The sequence below is a fragment of the Melanerpes formicivorus genome, unplaced genomic scaffold, assembly GCF_026170545.1.
Source record: "Melanerpes formicivorus ecotype bairdi unplaced genomic scaffold, bMelFor1.0.p_v2 SCAF_12, whole genome shotgun sequence".
Lineage (NCBI taxonomy): Eukaryota > Metazoa > Chordata > Aves > Piciformes > Picidae > Melanerpes > Melanerpes formicivorus.
The window spans coordinates 20,908,080-20,927,934 of record NW_027142364.1 but is presented as its reverse complement, the minus strand read 5'-3'; the positions used below and the strand labels follow the sequence as shown (position 1 = coordinate 20,927,934).

Genomic DNA, 19,855 nt, shown 5'->3' with positions numbered 1-19,855 from the left:
TTTCAATAAAGATTTTGGAGCTGGTGTTACTGAATCCAGACCCAGTTTGCTTTGCACTAGCAACTCATTTTTCCTCCTTCTTTAGAGACAGCTCTAACTACTACTTAGCCAGGCTTATTCAATTATGTTAAGCCTCAACAGCAAGACAATGGTTACATGACACCACAGAAGCACATCTTCTCTTTTCACAGCCTACAAGAGAAAGTCAGGTCCAGCAGCAGAGCAGTTCATAGCTTATTCTGATCATCTGGAGCTGCACACAGCAGGGAACAAGTCACAAATGAAAGCTCTCTTCATGGCCAGCCTGCAACATGCCATTTAAAGACCCAGGAAAGACCCCACTAATTATGGAAGTCAGTAAGGTTGCACAAAGACTCCTAGAGCATAGTGACTCCTGCCCAAGGAGCCAGAAAAACCACACCCAGAGGCTTTTGAACACATCAGAGCTTTTAAGAACAAGCTAAGTCACAGCATTAGGATAAAAGCTACTGGTTAAATCCAAGAGCTACCAAAGCACATGCACTCTGACAGCTGACAAGCTACTTTCAAACTGAAATATTCATACAACTCAACATATGAATAAACACTTCATTATGAGGACCAAACCCCACACCACTGTCTCACAGCTGACTCTGCACAGCAACACTCCAAGGAGCTGCAGCTTAGGAGCAGTGCTGTGTCATAAGAAAAGGCAGAACAGACCCCAGACTGAAGAGGCTACTGCATGCTGCCTTTGGAGATGCAGATGTTCCCCAGCCACTTTCAAAGGAGGTGGTGACACTTGAGGGCCTTCACTTCACTCTGCTGCAGGCTTATGGTTGCTAGTCCTCCTCAGGAGAGGCCACCCTTGTAAACTCCAAGCTCTGTTAAGACCAGCTCTCAAATCAGCTATGCTCCTGTGGAGTCAAGCCTCAGTGCTGGGCACCAACCTGGTCCTCTGGTTCCATCTGTTAAGACCAGCTCTCAAATCAGCTACGCTCCTGTGGAGTCAAACCTCAGTGCTGGGCATCAACCTGGTGCTCTGGTTCCATCTGTTAAGACCAGCTCTCAAATCAGCTATGCTCCTGTGGGGTCAAACCTCAGTCCTGGGCACCAACCTGGTCCTCTGGTTCCATCTGTTAAGACCAGCTCTCAAATCAGCTACGCTCCTGTGGAGTCAAGCCTCAGTGCTGGGCACCAACCTGGTCCTCTGGTTCCATCTGTTAAGACCAGCTCTCAAATCAGCTATGCTCCTGTGGAGTCAAGCCTCAGTGCTGGGCACCAACCTGGTCCTCTGGTTCCATCTGTTAAGACCAGCTCTCAAATCAGCTATGCTCCTGTGGAGTCAAACCTCAGTGCTGGGCATCAACCTGGTGCTCTGGTTCCAAGATTCACTGGCTCATGCAGCCAGTAAATGTTGCCTTGCAGACTGCTGCTCAAAGTCTAAGGACAAAGGTGGTTACTTACAATGCAGAGTTAGAGCAACATTACAACATTTCAAAACAACAAAACAGAGCAAGATTACATTTCCTAGCCCAGCATCTTGCTTAACTTCCCCTGGTTAAGCTAGAGGACAGCACTGTTAACTTCAAATGCTGCACCCCTTCCCCCTGCCCTGGAAAGGGGACCACAACAGAAAGCAAAACCTGGAACCCTAGCACCAAAGCATTCTTCACACCCCCACCAGTTGTAAAAGGTCTGGCCCAGCATCTGCTTCCCAAAATAGGCTTTCCCACTAAGGAGACAAAACACTGCAGGCAATATAAGGCTCAACAGCAGCATTTGGAGTACAGTGGGCAACTTTTAAAGCAGGGTTTAAGCCATGCTCCTGTGTAGACCCCCTTATGTTGATGCTGCACAACAGCAGGCAGTGGTGGCTGCAGACCAAAGCAAGGAGTAAGTAGCACATGCATGGAAGTGACACCAGGGGAGGTTTAGGCAGGCTATTAGGACATATTTCTTCACTAGAAGGGTTCTCAAACATTGGAATGGTCTGCCCAGAGCAGTGGTGGAGTCACCATCCCTGGAGATGTTTAAAGGGCATGTGGACCTGGCACTCAGGGACATGGTGTAGTGTTGACCCTGCTGTGCTGGGTCAAAAGTTGGAAGAGACCTTCAAGATCATCCAGGCCAATCAAATATATTCTGTGACCACAGGTTTTTCTTTCAGCTCTGCCTCTGGGATCATGCACCAAGTGCTGTAGCCACACACTGTGATCACAATCACTGTTGGCAAACACTGCAAGGTCCATAAAAGCTCAGTTTTGTTATGCTGTGAAGACAGAGCCTTCGTGGTTCCTGCCACAAAGATTTGTAATCTGTGTCTGAATCAAGGGGCAACTGCCCAAAAGCCTGAAATGCACCCAAGGGCAAGTGCAGAGTCTTGCATCTAGGAAAGAACCCCATGTGCCAGTATAGGTTGGGGACTGACCTGTTGGAGACCAGCATAATGGATGTGAGGTCCTGGTGGATAGAAGGATGTCCATGAGCCAGCCATGTGCCACTGTGGCCAAGAAGGCCAAAGGCATCCTGGGGTGCACTTGAAGTGGTATGGTCAAGAGGCTGTTGTCCCTCTCTACTCAGCCCTGGTGAGACCATATCTGGAATGCTGTGTGCAGTTCTGGGTTCCTCAGCTCAAGTAGAACCTCAGGGAACTGTTTCAGAGTCCAGCACAGAGCCACAAAGATGCTGAAGGCAGTGGAACATCTCCCTGCTGAGGACAGGCTGAGGGCTCTTTAGCTTGGAGCAAAGGAGCCTGAGGGCTGCCTTCATTCATGGTGATAAAGATGTGCAGGGCAGTGTCAGGAGGATGGAGCCAGGCTGTGCTCACTGATCTAATGGTAGCACAAGGGGCAGTGGGTGCAAGCTGGAGCAGAGGAGGTTCCTTGTGAACATAAAGGGAAACTTTTTCACTGTGAGGGTGACAGAACACTGGAGCAGGCTGCCCAGAGAGGTTGTGGAGTCTCCTCTGGAGACATTGAAATCCTGCCTGCATGTGTTTCTGTGTGACCTGTCCTAGGTGATCCTGCTCTGAGTGGGGTGTTGGACTCAATCTTTCAAGGTCCATTCCAGCCCCTGATGTTTTGTGACTCTGTGAGAACAGTAATTGTAATCCTCCCTTAGGTTGCTCATCTTCATCTTCTTAAAAATGTGATGAGGACTACAGCCTGAGCAGGAGTATTTCTGGCGTGCCAGAGTTGCCTGGTTTTCCCCATCACATACACACTCAGCACAATGGTTACAGCCTGGAGTGCTAAAATCAGGCTGTGAAGGCAGAAGAACAGCTGACAATAAGCAGCTCTGCTATTAAAATCAGGTTTAGCTGCCCTCTGGGCTGGCAACTCACCCCACCAGGGAGGAGCTGTTAAATCTGTGCCACTGACCCTGTCAGTTTGTACTGTGACACCAGGAGAAGCTGGAGTTGGAACACCTGAGGAATGAAATCCAGGCTGTCCAACAGCTTCAACATGTGAGTAGGTAAAACCTGGAGTCACAAGAGGAAGTGCTGTGGGTGTGCTGGTATCCACCTCTGACGTGGCTGTCACGGCAGTCTTCCAAGACGATGCGTGCTCCATCCCAAGAGAAGTCCAAGTCTGAGAGTAAGTTGAGCTGAAGGTCTGGTGTGCCGTGGCTGTGGTGGGTTGGCACTTCAGGTGATCAGCTGTTAGAGCCAGGAGGGAGACATTCTGCAGTGCCAGGGGGCTGTGACAGGTTAGAGATGGCACACCTTTAACTATCTGCAGGCTTTGCCGGATCCAGTCTCGGAAGGCAAGAATTTGGCAATCGCATTGCCAGGGGTTGCCAGCCAGGAAGACCTCCTGCAGCTCAGGCAAGCCAGCGAAGAAGTCTCCAGGCAGAGACTGCAGTTTGCTGCCGTTCAGGTAAACTTTCTGCAGGTGCTTGAGATTCTGAAAGAGATTCCTAGGCACTACCCCAAGGCTCTTACCGAATAGGGAAACGTTCTGCAGCTTCTGCAGGCTGAGGAAGATGCCCTCTGGCAAACTGGAGAGGTTGTTGGTGTGCAGGGAAAGGCCTCGCAGCGCCCTCAGGCCGCTGAAGGCATGCTTAGGAAGAACGCTAAGCTCTGGGTTAAAGCTCAGCACCAGCAGCTCCAAGTTGGTCAAATTACTGAACACAAAATCTGGTACTGTTGAGAGCTTTGTGTGGTACAGCCACAAGCTACCCAGGTGCTTCATTTCTCCAAACAACACTCCTGGAAGAGACTTCAATGGGTTCTTGTACAAGGTCAGTTTAGACAGCTCGTGCAAGTGCAGAAAGAGCCCAGGAGGCAACACCTCAAGCTTGTTTCTGGAGAGTGTTAGGATTCTCAGTTTATGCAGACAATGAAAGGCATCGAGGGCAATGGACTGGATGTTATTGCAATGCAGGAAGAGCTGCTGCAGCTCCTTCAGGTTATCAAACATACCAGGCTCTATTGAAGGCAGCCTGTTAAAATACAGCATCAGCTTCTCAAGCCTGGTTAAGGCACTGAACGCATCTCTAGGCAGTGCTGCCAAAGAGTTTCTTGACAAGTTGAGCAATTTGAGTTTGGCAAGCTTCTTCAGCACGCCACTAGGAAGTGCTGTTAGTTGGTTTTTGTTCAAGAACAGCTCCTCCAAACCAGCCAGCTTGTCAAACAGATTTCCTGCAATGGATTTCAACTTGTTGTTTTCAATGACCAGCTGCTGAAGCTGCACCGTCTCATCGAACACTCCCGGGGGAAGTTCAACTAGCTTGTTATCTAGCAGTTTGAGGGCCTTCAGGCTTCTCAAGCCTTTAAAAGCCAGTGGTGAAATCAGAGAGATGTTGTTGGAAGGCAAGATGAGATGCTGCAGTTCCCCCATCCCAGAGAAAGCATCCTGCAAGCGTGTTATGTTAGTGCCTGTGATGCGAACCTCGGTCACGTTGCAAGGCAGCCGCAGCGATTCCAGGGCTTTTATCTGGGGGCCCGAGCAGTGAATGGCATTGTTTGAAGGACAGTCACACTTTGCAGGACAGGCAGATGCATCCAACTGGAAGAAAAGCTTGATCATCACTGACAAATAAAGCAGCAACATCCTTGTTTTTGTCAGAAACATTAGCTGTTACGAGAGATAAGAGAGAGTCAGGGTCTGATCACAGGCAGTTAATAATTTAGCAGCTGATAAAGTGGTGTGGAGGTATCCTAAAACCTGCAAAAGCGTGCAGGTAATCTCCCTTGGCTTGAAAGCAAACTTCCAAATCTCTCTGACTGTTGACTGCAAATACCCAGCTCGCACTGAGAAGTACAAATAAAGCTCTTTTGTAAACCAACCATCCCTTGTTTATATTTGAACTAGCCAAGTACAATGAATGCACATAAAAGAGTGCTGAAACTCTTAGTCACAAGGCCTGCATTTATTTGAACAGCAAAGCATCCTACTGAAGTTGCACATAGAAAGACTTAAGAAAGATTATCCAAGGGCCCTGCACCCCCAGGACTTTTGCTTTCATTGTAGGTTACTGGAGGTTTAAAAATAAAGTTTCGCCTGCACAAATAGATAAGGGAGGTAAAAAAGGGTGTCCTGTATTTTAAGGGGCCAAGAGCAAAACACAGCAGGGCAGTTCTGTCATCTCTTGGGGCTTGCAAGTGCACATTTCTTGGAAGAGCCCAAGAATACACAAGAAGCCAGAGGCTATTTTTGACGTAGCCTGGAGGAGCAGTTAAGAGCTCACGTAGCACAGGGCAGTCGTCAGCCTCCCATAGCCAGCCAGGCTCACTGCAGCAGCTTAGCACAACACTAAGTTATCAGCAGCACTTAAAGGATGATGAAATGAGGGGGAAGAAGCAACATGAAGTTAGCTAGAAAGCTGTAGCAGTAAAGATAGATCTGAATGAAACCAGAGAACTGGGGTGAGCAGAGGGCTGGAGCACCTCTCCTATGAGGACAGACTGAGGGAGTTGGGGCTGTTCAGTCTGGAGAAGAGAAGGCTCCCAGGAGACCTCATTGTGGCCTTCCAGTATCCGAAGGGGGCTACAAGAAAGCTGGGGAGGGACATTTTAGAGTGCCAGGGAGTGATAGGACTGGGGGGGAATGGAGTAAAACTAGAAATGGGTAGATTCAGATTGGATGTTAGGAAGAAATTCTTCCCCATGAGGGTGGTGAGAGCCTGGCACAGGTTGCCCAGGGAGGTGGTGGAAGCCTCATCCCTGGAGGTTTTGAAGGCCAGGCTGGATGTGGCTGTGAGCAACCTGCTGTAGTGTGAGGTGTCCCTGCCCATGGCAGGGGTTTAGAACTGGCTGCTCCTTGAGGCCCCTTCCAACCCTGACAATTCTATGATTCCAAACAACACAGATTTCCAAGCAAAACAAAGAAACAAAAGGAGCAGCAAAGCACCCTTGTAGCTCCAATGGGAATATTTAAAAGAGCAAGTCAAACAGAAAGCCAGAGTTTGGAAACACTTCCTCAGTGAAATCAACAAGTCCAAGCGTACCAGAAACCTGGAAGTGGAGCACCTGGCTGATGAGTAGAAGCAGCAGCTGGGACTGCTAGGATAGCTGGACAGTGCCAACACCACGTCAGTCCTCAGCACTAAGAACACTGGGGGAGGACAGGAGAACCCCCTCCAAACATCCCTTTTCTGAGGGGCAAGAATGAAGCTCTCCCATACCAACCCTTCAACAGACATAGGTACAAATCTCATCACTTCAAAAGGAATTAGGTAGGAACTGGTGCTGCTAACAAGAAGATTACCAGCATGGATCAAAACCTGCTGCTGCACCAAAGAAAAACAGCAAAAGCATTACTTCAAAAAAATTCTTGGTTAGGCTCAGAGTACTGAAAACTCAGTAAAATCTCCATCCCCCCCTTAGGAAGGGAAGGACATGGCATCTAGTGGTCACAACCACCAGCAAGGCAGTGCAAAGCAAGCTCTTGGCAGGCTTCCTACGACTCAATGAGACTGTAAGCCACCCAAAAAAGACCACGAGATTTCATCCTTCCACAAGACATTTCCATGTCACACAAGAATCCTCCATGGAGACTCATGGTCCTCCCCCACCTGAAGACCCTCTCTCACAAACCAAATGACTTCACCTCAACAAGCTCCTAAGCCAGCCTGACCCTGGCCATACCTAACCCCAGCTCAGCATGCTGCAGATGAGCACATCCCCATTCAGCTTACAGCCCACCAGCACAGGCAGCTGGTGAGGTGTCTGTGGGTGGTACAGGAGCACAACTCTCCACACTGGGCAGAAATACACCAAGAAAATGGTTTCAAACCCTGACTGGCATCTCAGCCTGCACCAACTGAACCATGTCAGAATCACAGAATCATTCAGGTTGGAAAAGACCCTTGGGATCATCAAGTCTAACCATTAACCCTACTCTACAAAGGTCACCCCTAAACCGTATTACCAAGCACCACATCTAAATGACCTTTAAATGCATCCAGGGTCAGTGACTCAACCACCTCTCTGGGCAGCCTGTTCCAGTGTCTGACCACTCCTTCTGTGGAAAAAAAATATCCTGATGTCCAGTCTAAACCTACAGGACTCAGTGAGGTGAGAGAAATAAGGCTGTAGAGAAACAAACCAACCAAACCTCAAATGGTTAAGCTAGAGACTGCAACTGCAGGTCCCTCAGAGGGACTGTAGTGGTGTAGAGACTGGGGGTGTCCATTGTCCCAGTCTCATAGGTAAAGGTAAGAGAGGATTCAACAAGCTAAAGAAATGCCAGATGATGCACATTTTCACCAGCAAACATTGAAATGGCAACCACTCTTTGCAAAAGATTAAGGCCACAAACCTATGGCTCAGCACTGGTGAGGCCACCCCTCAAAGTGTGCTCAGTTCTGAGCTCCTCGCTCCAAGAAAAGACATTAAGGTGCTGAAGCATTTACTATGATGCTTAACTTCTTTACCTTCTTGCAACTTTCTAAACTCCTGAGCATGAAAAAGGAATTTTGAACTGTACCTTACTTGCTTCTTAGAGTGACTTACCAGGAGGCTAGCAGGCAATGAAGCCTCACCATGATTCTGCACTTTACATGGGAAGTCAAAGAGCAAAATGCATCCTCTAGATAACACTGGCACACACATCTGCAGAACTACTGCAAAAGGCCCAGGAGTATTTTAAGTTTCAGAGCAGATTTTGCTCACATGCTCAAATGTGTGCTTGCACATGTTTACCTGTGTGAGCAACCAGCCTCCCCAGGCTGTGTGCAACTCCAAAAGCAGAATGTGAGACCGCCCGAAAAACAGCAGAAAGTGTGAAGTCACACATGCAACAGCACAAAACCCACTTGTGGCTTCTTCAGCAGTGGTACTGGGAGTATGTGCTCCAAGCAACCCAATGCAAATCTGGGTAAAGTGAGAAATCTACATTTCAACATGCACTGGGGTTAGAAAAGGGAAATTTTAAGACAGTTTTGTCAGTCTGCTATACAAGGGGCATTATGCTTTGAAGAAGCGAACACAGCTACTTTAAAGCACCAAGCAATTGGGTATGTACCTGCACAAGGCTACTCTGACTTCCATTTCCTTGAAGGTTTGGAGACCAAGCAATTAGAGCAAGTGAGGAAGAGGGGTTTCATGTACTGCTTTGGCTAAGTGATCCACAGGTGACCCCTTTGCCTTCTGCCTTTCCTCCGAGTCTTCGGAAGCCACAGGCCAACAAAACCTAAAGCCTGAATGCTGCTGAAGAGAGAACAGCTTCACATTATCAAAATACATGCTTGAAACTGACAGATTAGGTTTTTGTAATCAAGCAACCAGGTCTTTGAAGTACCTTGTTGTCAAGTTTAACATAAAGGGCTCTGCCTATCCATGCTGAAATGGAAGGCGAGGCGCAGGAGGGCGACGGTGCCTTCATTTCCGTGTGGTTTTTCTGAAGACGACTGCGACAACAGCAACCAAGAGCATCAGCCTGGGAGTCTCTAGGACAATGCTTCCCATGTCTCTAAGAGGAGAATGGACATCTAGATGACAGAAGGTGGATACAAGCTGTCACCACCTGTAAAAGGTCTGGGTTTCAAATGGCTCTCCTAAGGCAGGAGGTAGAAGTGCCATCAGCAGCACTAGCACACCGCACACGCACGTCTCCATGCCCCCTTCAGAGGCACGGCACAAGATACACAGCACATCAGTGGGAGCAAGTCTGCATTCTTCAACAAGCTCTGGACCTAACTGTAGAGAGAGTGATCAAAAATGATTCCATGAAACTAACGAGAAGAATTAAAATATCTGTTCATTTTCATTTTATTCTCAAAGAGCTTCAGTCACAAAAATGATTTACAAGTCTATTTACAATCTATTGTACAGTTATTGGTGTATGCCTCTTGACAACAGGGTACCATTCTAGAGCAGCAGTACATATTTTAAATACAAAGATGTAGGATCATTTCAGATCTAAAAAATAAAGGAGAAGCAGCTGAGCTTCTAGAGAGCGCTGTAATGATGCACCTTTGAATCGGGGTTAGGCTGGAGGGAGTCCAGGACAAACTGAGCGGTTTCTGCTTCACATCATTATCAAACAAGCTGCAGTTTGTTGAAAAGAGCTTTAAAAATCTGAAGCTTGACTGTATTAAAAAAAAAATCAACATGTTCAAGGCTCTAAAAAGTTCAACCCCCCCCCCCACAGCTTCTCCTTGGACACACAAAGTCTGCAGTTCAGAATTCCGTGGGAGAAATCCCTCCTGCCCTTCAGCTCCCTCGTTCTGTGACCACCAACCCGAGCATGAGAAACCTGCAGCCTGAAAAGGACTCCACATCTACTGACTGCTGTACTGTGTAGGCACATACAGCAGAGGATCGTTCACCCAGTGTGGGAGGGCTGCTCAGCAAAACCTTCATGAAGAGATCAACAATAAATAAAACTAAGAATCCAACAACTTTCAAAGTGCAAGAGGAAGAGTTTCTAGCTCCTACCTGTGATGCAGAGGGACAGGCAGTTCTGGGGGGGCTTTAGCCGCTTCTACTTAAGCGTTGCCTGCAGCATTGTCCTTCTGATTTTACAGCAGATTTACCTCTATAGTACATGAAACTAGCTACTCCTAATTGAATCTGAGGGGAAGAAGGAGGGGAAAAAAACCAAATAATAAAGCAACCCCCAACCTTTAAAAATAACCCTGAGGGAATATACAACTGAAGGATCTTGCAGGTTTGCTTCTAAAAAGGAACATTTATTATTCAGCAATTGCTTTGTTTTTTTCTCCTTTTTGTTGTTTTTTTTTCCTTTTTTTCCTTTTTTCTTTTTTTTCTTCTCTTTCCTGGACAGACCAGTCCTTTAAGTATGTGCATAAATAATATCTTAAAAATCAGTTCATATTTACAACCCCCTAATCCACCCACAAAAGTCAAAGACGTGCAGATTAAAGGCCTGCGGAGGCAAATAATTTAATCATAAAATCAAACTCCTCGACATAAGGCCAAAATATACAGCAGGAAGGAAAAAAAAAAACAACACCAACCAACCAACTAAAAAGCTGTCTACTGTGGAGCTCACTAAATTGGTCTGTTCACCTGAAGGCAGAGTTCCAAGATGAACGTTAGGAGAGATTCTTTTCACTGTGAAGCGAATCTCATCTCCAAAGCAGGAACCGAACGCGCTAGTAGTGCGGATCTAGTTTGCTGCCTTTCTGAAAGCCAGGGGGAAAAAAAACCCCAACCTAAAACTGCTCAAAATGGGGGAAAAAACCAAAATAATTATAGGTGGCCAAACTCAGCTCTTGGGTAGGAAGGCATAAATCCCAATAACGGCAGAAGCAGCAAAAGCTTATTTTGTGGCTGAACTAGCAACAAGGAGGAGGATTCTCAGAGCAGCTAATTTGTTATTCTTGACTAAAAGTCAGAGGCAAATAGGTCTTGAGCATGCAGCCTCAAGAGCACTTACTAACTCTGAGCACATACCTTGAGGAAACCAGCTCCCATTTGCCAATATTCAAGTCTAATGGGCTCATAACCCATCAGCCATGCAATCAAGTGGAGGTGCTTGGCAATGTCAGTCTTAGTGAAAGCTCCCTAAAACGTTCTCCAAAGGCAGGCCCACCTTGAGCTGTTCATTCTCATTTGCTAAGTAAGGCTAAGAAACTAGAATGAGACTAGCTTCAGAAACCAGAGAAGCCAAGAGAAATCAGCAGTCTAGAGAAAATAGTAAGCCAAAGCATGTAAATGACAAATACTTTCTTTCACTTCTGATGGAACAGCCAAGCTAAAATGCTCAATGAAATGGAAAGCAAAAGCTTAGGTGTGTAAGGGTAAGTCACAGCTCCCAGGTCCAAGATGCATAGCTTCACATCATTTTTCAGCTAAAAAACTAAGGGGGGGTGGGGAAGAGGTTACTTACACAGCTGAGAATTATTCTTCATCAATTATTCCATGCTACAAAGACTCTGTAGAAATCAGCACTGACAGAAATCAGCCAAGTGACTCCTGTTCATGATTAATGAATTTACCCTAGTCCACAACTGCAGCCCCCTTACAAAGGCTGCCGATGCTGCTGACTGTTTGTGCCCATCAGAAGCCAGGACAATGAGACTTCTACGTTGCTCTGCTGAATGAATGATGCTAAGAAAACCACTTCCGAAGGGGGAAGTGCTCCTGCTCCACTCCTCAAAAACAAACAAACAAAAAACCCCAACAGCAAAAATCAGGAAAAGAGTTGACAGCTGGACTGGAGGATAGCACACCATGTGCATACTACTTATGAGGAGCAAGTCCCAACAACTTAAACTCCCAAGTGCTAGGAAAAAGTCTTTGGAACCACGTAGCACCACTTTAAAATTGCCCCTTGGCACTGTGTGTTCAACAGTGTGAAAAACAGAAGAAGAGGAGCAGTGAGGGGAAGGGAGGACACTGTCCATACTGCCTTCCAGAACAGCAAAACGGAATTAGTTCTGACCTGAAAAACTCCCCTTTTGGAAACAATGCTGGAAGGGAATTGTCTCCACAGGAATTTAAACCCAAAACCCCAAACCTCAAATTCCATCATCTGGCTACACACTCTTCAATGGGATCCCTGCCAGCCAAGGAGTCTGGGGCCCTGGCTTCCACTACTTCTCTACAGAACTGTGACTTCTCCAGATCCCCTCCCAAAGTTTGCAGGCTTCTGAACCAGTCAGTTGCATCTGGTCAGAACAGACTGACCAAGAGTCAATATTTCATCACCTTCCAAACGACTCCAAAGTAATTTAGCAAGTCGAAGATGGCTTGGAGATTTAAACAATAAAAAGGGGGGGAAAAAAAAGGGAAGGGAAAAAGAAAAAGAAGAAAGAAAAGGTTTTAAGCTTTGCAGGTGAACACTGTGTCTGCCTACATCTTTGCACATCTATTTTTCTAGTGGTCTTGTGTTTTGACACTGCCTGATGGCAAAATGATGCATCACTACCCCTAGTGCTTATGCAGCATTACTGACAAGGCAAGCTTTTAGCTTTTTCTTCTTTTTTTTTAGTTTTAATAAATAAAATCCACATAAGCTTGATAGCTGTGCAGCAAGACAGGTTTTAGCTCATCTATTTTTCTCTTAGTTGTTTCATGTAGCTACATATAGTGCTTAAGATACTGGCAGACTCTTCGAAATGCATCGGGTTCTTAACATGCACAAACCCCAAACGTGGGCATGTGGAAATCTTCCTCCCTCCCACCCCCATTTCCCTTGCAGCAGTAGCTCTGGCCTTACTACTTCAAGGTATATAGGAAAATGATCTTCAGCTTTACAAATAAAACATGGTCCACAAAGGGGTAATGCACCCCTGCTGCTGAAAAACACAAAAAGCAAGGTCTGCGGAGCAATGCATAGCGAAATGTAACAGAACTTCAGACAGAAAAATGTGGCAAGATTCTCCAGCCTTCCTCCTCCAAAAACTTCAGAGTGTAGCCAAATGCTTCCTCCTCTGGAGGCCACCTAAACCCTTCCTTAGGACTAGCTAGAAAAGAAGCTCAGAAGCCACCAGAAAGCAATGTGCTTTCTTCTTAAGGGCAGAGCACATCTCCCCCCTAGCACTCCCAATTCCTGCTGCAGCAGACTAAAGAACTGAACTTAAATCAAAACATTACACCTAGGAACACTCCTTACTAGTAGGGACAAACTCAGAGGTACACACATCAAAACTTGAGAACCGTTCTGAGGCACAAAGCTTTTCACCAGTGAGTATCAAACCAAAACAAAAGACAAGCCCAAAACCCATGAGATGGTCACGTGCCTCCGGTACAACCATGGAACCATTACATCAGGAGGGTTACATCAACAGGTGCCTGGGTGAGCAGGTTAGAACAATGCTTGAGATGCTCCAGGCTAACCAAGGGAACCTGTTTGAACTGCCCTGCAGTTGAAACCTTCAAATGCATCTCTTCTAGGAATCAGGAAACCTGCAAGGTGGTGGAAGGAAACAATCAATTTGGTTTTTTTGTCCTGCCCAAGAGAACCTACATTTTTAAAATGTATAGCCATAACATGTCTGGCTCTGAACTCTGGATTCAGAGAGACAAAACCAAAAAACAACCCAAAAAAACAAAAACAACAACCAAAAAGTTGCAAATCTCTGCATTAGAATTTGACATTTAGTAGACTGCCATTTCAAAGAAAGCCTTAACGTTACATTCTGAAGACGAGTGAAGACACGTGCCACGAAGCTCCGCTGCTATGTTACAGTGATGACTTGGTAGGAACCATTTTCTTGGGATGGGACTTTTGCTTCTGTTGTTGTTCTGGGTTTTGGAGGCCATTCTGGATCAACCAACAGTTCCTGAGCTAGATGCATATACTTGGCTTTTGGGGTCTTCTCTCTACAACCGAACAGGGAAGTAAGGAAGCAGACTCCACAGCCATCCACAGCCCCCTGCAGAAAAGAACCAATTTGAAAAGTGGATTACCACAAGAAAAATAATAATAATTCACTCTACAGTAAATTGAATCAAATTTACTATCTCATTGTCACATTGAACCTAGAAAGCACAGTACAGCAACTTTTCTGTTCTGTCATCTCCTCTATACTACGGCAGCAACGACATTTAAAAGAGCATGAAGTAGAGTCAGGTACTGTGCGTTATCACACCCCCTCTAAGGTCATCAACAGCTTTTAAGCCTAATGTCTAACAGTTTCAAGAAATACAGGCATGAGAGGTATCATTAAATGACATTACTGCTGAAGAACAAAAGCCTGCTCTAAAGCTCCCAGAGTTCAAAACACTTTAAGCAATGAATTGTTTAACTGAAGGCAGGCAGCCAAAAGTGGCAGAATTAAACCTGCTGACACTGTGAAAGCTAAGGCCTACAGGTATTAATAGTTATTAAAACAGAAATGACTTACTGAACTTAAAGTCCTCCTTCCTATTTTTCCTCTCCCAGGCCTAAATACACATAACTAGCTGGAGAAGAGAAGAGACAGCCTATAGTCTGCAAGGTTGACATTCTAATGGAGATACATTCTGTGGTGCTCTCCATGCTCTGCATTTCTGTCAAGTGGGGGGGGAGCTGAACCAAATGTGAGCTTTAAGCACAACTTCTGTTCTTCCATGAACATTTGTTCTTGAACAGCCTCAGAAGGGGAAATGTACATCTGAAGTGAATACATTTAATATAGAACTTAGTGCTGAGAAATAAACCACTGTCCTACTAGCAAGAACGAATGTACAACCAGCCAACAGGCTGAAGAAAAAGCTAGTCTTTATGGGATTCACACAGATTTCCTTCATGCAGCAGTAACAGACCAGAGCATGATTCATGGCCACCTGAAAAGCAGAAGCTAAATCCTTCCATCTCCTCAGTCATCTGCAGCAGCAGTAACATCCTATCCTTTGGCATTTTCAGTCATTCAATTTGTAAATTGCTGCTTTCAGAAAAGGATCTAAAACTCTACCCCAAACCCATTTAACCAAGAGCTGCATTAGAGCCAGCATCAGCCACTTTGCTTCCAAGCAAATCAAGACGTTCCCAGTTCTAGCATGCTAACTTGTGACAACACAGATAAAAGTTGCTCATGTGCAAACTGAAGATAAAGCAAGAGAGGCCTAAAAAGCAACCCTCCGGGTTCTTGTGGTTCTTGTAGGCAGAGCTAACCTCTTCTAGTGTCAACAAGAAGAAAAAGGTAAACCCAGAAGCCTTTTCCTTTCTATAGTCTAGTTACAGAAATCTAAGTTAAGCAGTCTTAAGCTGAAGATAAGGCCACAAGACACTTAACAGATCACAAAAAGGCAAAACTTATCAATCTGCATGCACTCAAATCATGACAGCAAAATACTAGTCTCCAACCTGAGGCGGCTGGGGTATGGTGAGGCGGTATTCTCCTTGTTTGTCTCGATTGAACACAACCTTCCAAAGGATCATATCAAGGAGGACATTCTGTGAGACATTGCAGTGAGTGGGAAGAATTAGAGAAACTAATGATCATTTGCTGTTAGTGTGCACATCACAAACAAAACCTGAAACAGCATGTTAGGCAGAACTAGCCCAGTGCCGGGCAAAACGGAGAGGTCACGTTACTTGTCAGTACTTCAGCGCTCAACACTTTCATTCTGAGAGTGCTCTCATGACATTTAAGTACACAAACATGTACTTGAACTCAACAGCAACAATGACCAAAAACTTCATACATCAATACAGGTAACACAAATACACATCCTAAGTGCATTTCAATACTCTAAAACACCTGCAAAGCATCAGACAGGAGGGGCTTGAAGCAGCTGCGCCTCGAATCATCTTTGTTGTTATAGAGTCCTTCATGCCTTATTCAACATCTTTGTCAGTGACATGGACAGTGGCATTGAGTGCACCCTCAGCAAGTTTGCTGATGACACCAAGCTGTGTGGTGCAGCAGACACGCTGGAGGGAAGGGAGGCCATCCAGAGGGACCTTGACAGGCTGGAGAGGTGGGCACAAGCCAACCTCATGAAGTTCAATAAGAGCAAGTGCAGGGTCCTGCATCTGGGTCGAGGCAATCCCAGGCACAAATCCAGGCTGGGCAGTGACTGGCTGGAAAGCAGCCCTGAGGAGAGAGACTTGGGGGTGCTGGTGGAGGAGAAGCTCAACATGAGCTCTCAGTGTGCACTTGCAGCCCGCACAGCCAATCAGATCCTGGGCTGCATCAGGAGAAGTGTGGCTAGCAGGTCGAGGGAGGTGATCCTCCCCCTCTACTCAGCCCTGGTGAGACCCCACCTGGAGTACTGTGTCCAGTTCTGGAGCCCCTATTACAAGAGGGATGTGGAGGTGCTGGAGCATGTCCAGAGAAGGGCCACAAGGATGATCAGAGGGCTGGAGCACCTCTCCTATGAGGACAGACTGAAGGAGTTGGGGCTGTTCAGTCTGCAGAAGAGAAGGCTCCCAGGTGACCTCATTGTGGCCTTCCAGTATCTGAAGGGGGCTACAAGAAGGCTGGGGAGGGACTGCTCAGGATCTCAGGTAGTGACAGGACTAGGGGGAATGGAATGAAGCTGGAGGTGGGGAGATTCAGGCTGGAGGTGAGGAGGAGGTTCTTCATCATGAGAGTGGTGAAACCCTGGAATGTGTTGTCCAGGGAGGTGGTCGAGGCCCCGTCCCTGGAGGTGTTTAAGAGCAGGCTGGATAAGGCTCTGTCCAGCCTGATCTAGTGTGGGGTGTCCCTGCCCATGGCAGGGGGGTTGGAACTAGATGATCCGTGTGGTCCCTTCCAACCCTGAATGAAACTATGAAACTATGCTAGAGCTATGCTTTGTTTGTAGCCTGTTTTAAACCAGTGGCATTCCCAGACAAGCTTCAGTGGAGAGGGTAAGCTGAGCAGCAGGAAGTCATGCAGGAATTCTGTAAGAGCCATTCCACACTGTAAAGACCTTCCTCCCCTTCCTCCTGAGGTCCAACCCAAATCTATCCCACTCTGGCTTAAAACCACTGCCCCAGTTTAAAACTCATTGGGTCCAATGTGTTGTGTAGAAGTTTCATTCTTTCCCTTCTGCTATAGCTCATTGGCTTTCTGTCCTCCTCTGCCTGACTGGACTTTCTGCTCACTAGACCCTTCACTGCAGAGCTACTGGGTACCACAGGTTGTATCTAGGAAAAGCTGCCGCTGCTGTCTCCTTATTTTTCCAAGGTTATCTGTATGTGTATCATCATGAGTTTGCTCTACTGAGACTTGAAATGTCTCATAATGATGAAACACACGAGGGACTGGATATTTTTTTTGTCACATTTGCCAGTTTTACACCACTGTGTCTCCCTCTATGATCATAGGCAGTTTTCTTCATTACTTCAGCAACAGGAATGGTTTCTGACTGGTTGTCCTTCTATGTGGGTGCCAGACTAGGCTCCCAAAGCATGCATGTTCTTTCTACCAGATGACAGAAAAACATTGCACAATGAAGGCAGATCCTAGCAGATGTTCCTCCTTAGCCTTTGTGCCTGGTACAGACATGCTAAAACCAGACTGGCTTAAAGAATGAACATCGAACAAGCTGAGTATTTGTTGGCAAGTGCTTTACAAGAGCACCACAAAATTCTGGTATACACTAAAATCCAGCTAATCAGATCCACCTCTCAATGGCCAAGATCAGTCAGATGCTAGAAATGGAACTTGTCCAAAGAACTGAGATGGAAGCTTCAGGCCATGGAAGATGAAAGAGGTTCAGACCTCTGCTCCATTTGTTGAGGGCTCTCAAGTCAGCCCACACAACTACCTGAAGATAAGCAGATGTTCTGAACATACTGCTCAGCTTCTGCCCTCAAACAGGTTGCCCAGGAATGGGGCTGAGGCCATGTCCCTGGAGACATTCAAGATCAGTCTTGATGTGTCTCTGGGCAGCCTGACCTAGTTGGAGGTGTCCCTGCTCACTGGAGGGGGGTTTGGACAAGATGACCTTCGAGGTTCTCTTCCAGCCTGATGCAATCTGTCAATCAGCACCACATGGAAGCATTTCAGGGTGCCCAGAGTAATACTTCTGGAGTTGGACAAACACAGTTTGAAAGCTGGGACAAAATCAAGTTATGGAAGACCAAGTGTGTATCACAAACCAAAGTTTAGGGCTTGAGGATCACTAGACAGTGCTTCTGTTGGACACCTGCTGTGCAGTAAGGCAACTCAGCTCCCTGAACAAAACATTCAACTGACAGTGAGACTGGAAAGCGAAAGAGGTGTCAAGACAAAGCAGAAGATCCCAAGCAATTAATGTCAATAAAACTGAAGTCTATAGGTACTTCTACTGTGCTACTCAAGTATGGGTAACAAGATAAATGGGAAAGTGTGTTTAAAAGGAACATGACAAATCATCCTGCCAGCTTTGGCAGTGACAGTTAAGTCATAGTTATGAACTAAAGTGCTCACAGGTGCTAACTCAAACCTGCAGCGGAAAAAGAGTGGGGTGGGGTTTAGAGATGGGGCTGAAAGCAAGAGCTTTACAGTAGTTGGGTTGCTGAGATGCTGTTTAGTAGAAACTCAGAAGTTTACAGATTGATGTTGCAGCTAACAAGGCCCAGAAGTGGAACCTTATGAACATCTGGAACAGAGGAGAACCATTTGTTTCAGAGGGGCACGTGCTGATACGTGGACTGCCATAGAAACATCACCAGAGTGTGCAAAAGTTAAAGACCACCTGCAGAGCAAAGTGATTTTTCCAGCAGAAGGTAAATTGATTTCTCTCAGGACCATTTCTCACTGAACTGAAAAAGTGTAACCATCACCAAATATTTACACCCCCATGTATCAACAGAGGGAATAACCTCAGGGCTTCAAAAGACCTGATCTGCCAGGGATGGTAATAAATACATGAGAACTGACTCAAAAAAAAGAAAAGAAGAAGAAAGAAAAAAGACAAAACCCAAACAACCCAGTAAATAGGAAAAAAAATACTTCCATCTAGGAAGTTTGGTTTAAATTTATTGGTAGAAAAAAAATATAAATGAAAGGCAGGATTCTGCAGCTTCAGAATAACTGTTTTGATTCAACAGCAAAGGCAGCAACATAAACAGAATGCAACTTGTGACAAATAAAAAGGAGGCCAACAAAGAAAGCTGTGGTGAGTTTGGTAGTGAAAAAGTGAAAGAAAGGAAGGAAAATGTCACCAGCAGGGTGAGAGCAAAGAAAAGACAATGTGAGAAAGGCAAAGAAGGTTTAGCAAGGATGAACTTATCAACAAGAAGGCAAAAGGCCAGGAGATTAGTAGGTACTACCATGTTTTGGAAGAGACAAGTTTTATCACATGAAAACTCCAGAAAATACATTCCAATTAGCAGCACATGTGGTAAACTCCATTTGGAACAACATTGTGAACACAAGGCCTTGATGATTTTGATTCAAGTATCTAAAAATAAACCAACTGTGGTTGGTCTTATTCTCAGTAAGTCAGGAAGAAAAGGGGAAAATAGCAAACTGGAAAGAATATTGAATCATAGAATCAATAAAGATGGAAAAGACCTCAAAGATCACCAAGTCCAACCTGTCACCCAACACCTCATGACTACTAAACCATGGCACCAAGTGCCACATCCAATCCTCCCTCAAACACCTCCAGGGATGGTGACTCCACCACCTCCCTGGGCAGCACATTCCAATGGCTAACAACTCTCTCTGGGAAGAACTTTCTCCTCACCTCCAGCCTAAACTTCCCCTGGTGCAGCTTGAGACTGTGTCCTGTTGTTCTGGTGCTGGTTGCCTGGGAGAAGAGACCAAACCCCTCCTGGCTGCAACCACCCTTCAGGTAGCTGTAGACAAGATCTCCTCTTCTCCAGGCTAAACAACCCCAGCTTCCTCAGCCTCTCCTCACAGGGCTGTGCTCGAGGCCTCTCCCCAGCCTCTTTGCCTTTCTGAAGTGTCTCAATGTCCTTCTTAAACTGAGGGGCCCAGAACTGGACACAGGACTCAAGGTGTGGCCTAACCAGTGCAGAGTACAGGGGCACAATGACTTCCCTGCTCCTGCTGGCCACACTATTCTTGATGCAGGCCAGGATGCCCTTGGCCT

General features: G+C 46.1%; 2 protein-coding genes across 10 annotated transcripts in view; both read right to left on the bottom strand.

The window, feature by feature from the left end:
• Window positions 1–1,034: 1,034 nt before the first annotated feature.
• GP5 (glycoprotein V platelet) lies at window positions 1,035–8,178 on the bottom strand. Its single transcript, XM_068145647.1, has 3 exons — window positions 8,129–8,178; window positions 2,411–5,060; window positions 1,035–1,422 (listed from the first exon to the last, which is right to left on the bottom strand). Exon 2 carries the CDS (start codon window positions 5,055–5,057, stop codon window positions 3,114–3,116), a length of 1,944 nt encoding a protein of 647 aa, XP_068001748.1. The 5' UTR covers window positions 5,058–5,060; window positions 8,129–8,178; the 3' UTR covers window positions 1,035–1,422; window positions 2,411–3,113.
• A 989-nt stretch (window positions 8,179–9,167) lies between these two features.
• The window catches only part of ATP13A3 (ATPase 13A3), a 77,464-nt gene continuing 66,776 nt past the window's right edge, over window positions 9,168–19,855 (bottom strand). For 7 of the 9 annotated variants that reach the window (XM_068145640.1, XM_068145639.1, XM_068145642.1 and 4 more), the window contains 2 exons: window positions 15,186–15,275; window positions 9,168–13,773 (listed from right to left, as the gene is read on the bottom strand). In XM_068145640.1, coding sequence (XP_068001741.1) covers window positions 13,576–13,773; window positions 15,186–15,275 — 288 coding nt within the window. In that variant the 3' untranslated portion in view covers window positions 9,168–13,575. The remainder of the gene's footprint in view (window positions 13,774–15,185; window positions 15,276–19,855) is intronic. The other 2 variants (XM_068145637.1, XM_068145644.1) reach the window with 2 other exon arrangements.